At 34.7% G+C, this 6,211-nt stretch overlaps 1 protein-coding gene across 1 annotated transcript; it reads right to left on the bottom strand.

Moving 5' to 3' along the window:
- Nucleotides 1–464: 464 nt before the first annotated feature.
- LOC104227989 (uncharacterized) lies at nucleotides 465–1,058 on the bottom strand. Its single transcript, XM_009780370.2, has one exon. It carries the CDS (start codon nucleotides 1,056–1,058, stop codon nucleotides 465–467), a length of 594 nt encoding a protein of 197 aa, XP_009778672.1.
- Nucleotides 1,059–6,211: the final 5,153 nt, after the last annotated feature.

A 6,211-nucleotide genomic window follows, 5' to 3' on the forward strand; every position in this document is an offset into this window, starting at 1 on the left:
CTCCAGTATATTATGCTGAAACTTTCCGTGTTGTAGCAAAATAGTGACTATTTTTCAATAACTTTGTAAATGCTGACTATTTTTGAATGACCAATCCGAAAACTGGCTAGCTCGTACTATTTTTGCCTTGAGCAGACTTGTTAGACATGTAATTACCCATTTTCCCAAGAGGACCTCACTGGTGAAACCCAAAAAATAACTTCAATGTAAAAAGACTTAACACATGTAAGAGACTCCCATAGAATTAGTAGCGTACGCCTCCAATTGGCTCTACAATTTAATATGCTGTATTTACTCCTATAAGTATGCCTCTGTGCAACCACAGAGAGATCAGATCAGTCCCAATAGTAAAGAATGTGAAATCATTAACTAGGATAAGCAGTTAATCCAGGATCAAATTTTAAGTAATTAATTAATACAGTTCAAGTAAATCTAAAGTGAAGAGTTCAATTACTAATACATACTCAAGTCGGTTTCAAGTTTTGAAACATTGCATCCCACCTAATCTCTTCATCAATCTCATTCAATATCTCTTCATTACAAAACCCCTCAAAATGGGAGCTAGAAGAACTGCTAATTAAGGCATCAGAAAAATCTTGAACCAAAAATGGACTACCATTTGTGAGCATCAATATTCTTTTATCTGGTACAACAACAGGAGTTTCCTCTTTAGCTGCTGTCGAACGCCTCTTATTCTTCTTCAACATGGCTTCCTTCCATCTTGAACTGTAATTTCTCAACCACACTAAGGCAAAAGTACTCGAATTTGATCGAGTAGTCCACATTTTCATGCGCTTAGTAAAAAGTTTCTTTGTTTGCTTGATGGCTAATATTAGCCATAACATATGATTTCTTGAGCTTTTACTCTTCTCTTTCCTAGCAAGTTTAAGTATTTCTAGCCTATGTTTGGCCACAGAAATGCCCATACTTTGTAGAAATTCATGGTTGAAGTAAGCTATGTCATCTTGTACAAGCTCATTGTGTGCAAAAATAAGGGCATATTCATAAACAAGAGAAGGGTCGAGGCTAGTTTTGGAGAGCCATGAAAACCAGTCCATGACCACGTAGTAGCTACTGATAAATGTTGGACAAGCACAATTTAAAGAAATTGATGGCCAAATTAAAGGGCATGTATTAATAAGTCTTGGTTTAAATGGTACGGTAGTTGAACTTTGAGAGTGACAAAAGAGGAAGGATCGGTGAGATAGTTAAGACTCCAATTTATTCTTTGCAATAATGGATCGGAATTTGATCAGACTTTTAATACTTAGGGGTTGTTTGGTACGCAGACTAAATTATCTCGGAATTATAATTCCAGAATTAATTTATATCACATGAGAGATGGGATAAAATAATTTATATTTGATGGGATAAGGTGGGATATCCTGAATTAAATCTGGGATTAAATTTATATCTTATTTGGTTGGAGGTATAAATTTATCTGCCAACCAAATGCAATATAAATTTGACCCCATATCTTATCCCACTTTATCCCTCGTACCAAATGATCCCTTATAAAAATGAAGCCTAATAAAGTTTTCTTTTTCAGTGGGGTAAGGTGTAAGGGGTGGGGGTGCGGGTTCTTTGCCATCAGTCACGGCTTAAAGAAGGTTATGTTATGGACTTCTTGGTCACTGTAGCAGAAATTTTTCTTTCATAACTCTTGTCCTTTTCCAAATAAAACAAAAGGAAAAGAATGAGAATTAGGATAAAAGGATTGGAAATGGATAATTCAACAGTCAACAATTAACCATATATATTTTTTAAACTAATGCTTGGAAATTAGGGTGAGCTAAACAAATCCACAAGATTTTGTAAGATAATTGTATGATTAAAGTCCTGGTTTGGTTGGAAAGCTTTCCTATGCGATTTCTAACAACTCACAGCTTGTTTGGATGATCGTTATTGTTACTTTAAATACAATGTTTATTTTGATTGTTACTTAAATTTTATTGTATCGTATCATTAAATTCGTCGTTACATAACGACGTGTGCCACTTTATGTAATGACCGATTTAGTGTGATCGCGTCGTTACCTTGTCTTTTTCTCTCAATCTCACTCTCTATTATTATTAAATTATTTTATTTTATCATTTATCCTACCTTTTTATATAGTAATTTTACGTTGTATCATAATTTTTCTTTATAATATTGCTAAGTTTATTCTTCATATTGCTGGTGCGTGATATCATGAAACGATGGCAAACGACACAATCTATCCAAACATTGTATTTATCAAACGATACAGTACAATACAATACAGTATGATACGATACATTATGAAACGATGCGTAATAAGCATTCAATCAAGCTGTTAAGAATTTTCCTCATTAGCCACCAGGGTTGCTAGATTTCGTTTAATTTTTATATTGTTGATCATTCTTTATTTCTTTTCTTCCTTTTCACTTTTTTTTTAATGACTGATGAAAAATGTCATAGATGCTTGCTCAACTTTTATTTTATTCCATCAAAGTTATTATACTATTTTTTATACTGAAAAAAATAAGATACTGAAGTATCATAAAAGTCATTGAACAAATATAATGTTGTAACAAACAAAATTACTTAACTTTTAAGTATAATACAAAGTACGTCGTTTATTTTCTCTTGGTTTTTAATACTTGCATAAACATCCCTCAAAACCTAGTCCAAATACCTTCTGCCATATTTTGGAGGGTATTTCTATAAATAACTAAAAAAATAGAAATTATGCAATACTTTAATACACCAAGTCAAACAGGAAATAAGAAATAATTTTAACATAACTAATCCCAGCATTATTAATACTTATATTACTAACCATATTCATCATTATTATTCTTTTGTTCATTATGAACCCCTTAGCTTCATTTTCTATGAAATGTAAAATAAGATAGAAGTTTAAAGAAAAAGACATGTGATCATATAAAAAGTACCCATGAATTTATAGTATTAAATATGCCTAATATTCCCCTATTTCTAAAATACTTTTGTTACCAATGTTATAAATATGTTACTAAGGATAAAAAAAATAGACTCATGTTAAGAAACTTAACTCAAAGTAATAATATAAAATTAAAAAATAGACAAGAATGTAGGGAGCAAGGAAGGAGAGTTCTTTTATTTCTTCCATGTATTCAAGTATGTACAATATCACTTCATCCTCTATTTATAGTATTACATAGAGGTATACAAAAAAATGTCATAAACATGACATTAAACATTTGAGATCATGGAGGAAGATCATGGGGAGGTTATGGGGGTACGGGAGTTACAACCATAATGGTAAGAAGCAGTGGGATGTTAATGGAGAAGAGTAGTGGGTGTTATTCATTTAGGAGTTATGTACATCCACCATAATATAATATTTCATAACACTCCCCCTTGGATGTCCATAAATATTGTGCCTCGTTAAAACCTTACTAGGAAAAATCCCCGTGGGAAAAAAATTCTAGTGAAGGAAAAAGACACATATCTAGTACAACGCATTGCTTGCTGCCTCATTAAAAACCTTATCATGAAACCCTGTGGGATAAAACCTTGGCTAAGGAAAAAAGAGTGTAGCGCGTGCTATACTCCCCCTGACAAAAATATTACTTGATATTTCGGAGACGATGAATTCCAATCTAATATAACAACTTCTCAATTGCTGAGGTTGGCGATGCCTTGTGAAGAAGTTTGCCAAATTATTACTTGAACAAATTTGTTGAACATCAATCATGTCTGAAATAGAACTTTGGTGAAATACGTTTTACTTTGTCTCCTTCGATAGTCAATTGAGCTATGCATGCAGTATCATCTTCAATGCAATTGGAATCTTGTTGAATATCATAATATGGTAGTACCATCACAGCCAAATAACAACGAACCATGCCCTGCATTTGTATAACCAACATAACCTTGACAATATTTGTTAGAATAAATAAATCTATATCAAGGACTTCTTTTGCAATATAATCCTTGTAAGCACGTGATTTTTGCTCTATAAAAGAATTACTCCCAAAAATTCAAAATAAAACGATTTTCCTTGATGTGCAATTTTGAGAATTTTTGTGACATTTTTGGATAATTATTTGTATTTGTCTGTGCATGTTTATTTGTTAAATTGATAAAAATATGTCGCATTTGCATTTAATATTTAATTCTGCAGTTAGGAGTAGTTAAGTTTGTTTTACAAAATGAAAAAATCATAAAATATGTATTTTTGTATTTTTAGCATTTAATGTCCAATTGTACAATTTTATGCTTAATTGGTTTAATTATATATGATATCTGTCGCTAGAAATTAATTAGTATTTTTGATAAGTTAATTTAGTTTATAACTTAATTTAGAATTTTAGTTTTATTAATTAGAAAGTAAAAGAAAATAGAGCAAAAAATATAAAGAAAATCGGAATTGGGCCTCTTCTTCAATTTCAAACCACAGGCCCAAAAAATACCCAACCTTCCCCATGACCCAGTCCATTTCAGCACGGGTCGACCCATTCCGCCCCATAACCCCAAATGACCTAACCCCCCCTAATCCTCATTTTTCATTTCCTAAACCTAAACCAATCCCATTCGCCCCTCTCTTTCTCTCTTCTCCTTCACCATCTCCAAAACTCCAAAACACACATCCATGGCCGCCCCTTTCACACACACGCACAACCCCTTCCATCGACCACCCTTCACCAGTCGTCTAACCTCCATAGCCACCGGACAGAGAAGCAACGAACACCATAGCCATCCGTTCGTTGCCTCTGCTTCGTCAACCACGAACAGCCACAGCAACAGCCTTCACCCCCGTTTCCCGTCGTCAACCACCTCAAACGACGACCATGACTGCCTGAAATCGGCGACCACCAGCAGTCCGCACTCCAGCCATGGACGTGGGGTTTGCTTCTTTATGCTCCACCAACGAACCTTCCCACCTCGTTTCTGCTGCTTCTGCTACGTCCAAACAGACCCCGTCGCTGCTGCCTCATCTTCTTCGTCTCTGTCGAGCTCGAGCCCGAGCTCCCATGGCTTCCTCCGCTCACCACTGCCATCCCCGAGCTCATTTTTGTCCATCCAAACGACCAGCTCCGCCAACAAACCTTTTGCTGTGTTGCTGCTACCTTAGCCCCGTCCAGCATCTGCTTCTGTTGCGTTGTTGCTGCCACGTCGAGCAGCTGCTTCAAAACCAAACCCCATCGTTGCTGCTTCACTTTTGTTTTCGTTGCCTTCAGTCCAAAACCAAAACGAGACCTCACCATTTCGTTTGTTCGAGCTTTGGTCGGGGTCGTCGAAACAGTTCATACGAAGTCGAGGTCCGGATTGTTAAAGATTTTAAGGTCCGTCTCATCTTCCTTTCTCATTTTATGATCTGTATGTGAGTAAGATAAGAGCCGCTAAAATCTGTTTAAATATTATGGGTTAAGGAGTTTGAATCGTTCTTGGATTGAATCTTGGTTGTAAGAAATTCATTGAATTCTGTTTAGTTGAATTTAAGTTCGATTGGTTTGTCATTCGTGATTATTAGTTGTAGAATGTATAGTATCTTTGTTAATATTGAGTTGGTTCGGATAATTTCGTTTTATGTATTGTTTGGTTTCCTGCTCTTTGTTGTTCATCATATGATTTCAGTTTGCATTTTCGATTCAGTTAATTGTGATTCATGTTGTTTCAGTTTACTTTTGTTGTTAATATTGTTGTCTCCTTGCTCATTCATTTTTTGTCTAAGTTAACCAGGATTGGTTCCCAATATGGTTAACTTATTCTCATTAATTTGATGTTGTTCAATCTGTGTTCATGAGATTTGTTGTTTGAATTTGTTTAGAAATTGGTTATATTTGCTGTATTTTGGTTGGAATTGATTAGGTGAATTGGTTATAGCTGATGGGGGTAGATTGGTAAATTGCAGTACGTTCAGGGGTAAAATGGTAATTTCAGTAAGGTCGAAGGGGTATTTTTGGAATTGAACATTGAACAATTATTTAATCTAAGTGCTCTGTCCACTAGGCATTAACAGTATTAAAATAGTACATGGTGAGGGACAAGACATAAGTTAGTGGGGAGGTGATATAATTGTTTAATATAGTGGGGGAATAATGTAATTATTTAAGTTAAGCATGGGGGACAAAGGAATTAAATAAGAAAAACATTAAGTAGTGGGGGCAAGGCATGCAATTAAAAGAATATTTCGGGTTAGTGGTTCAAGACAAGAGTCTTGCTATAAATAAGAGTCATTTTTACATAGAGAGGGGGAGATTTT

Source organism: Nicotiana sylvestris, chromosome 6, assembly GCF_000393655.2.
Source record: "Nicotiana sylvestris chromosome 6, ASM39365v2, whole genome shotgun sequence".
NCBI classification, from domain to species: Eukaryota; Viridiplantae; Streptophyta; class Magnoliopsida; order Solanales; family Solanaceae; genus Nicotiana; species Nicotiana sylvestris.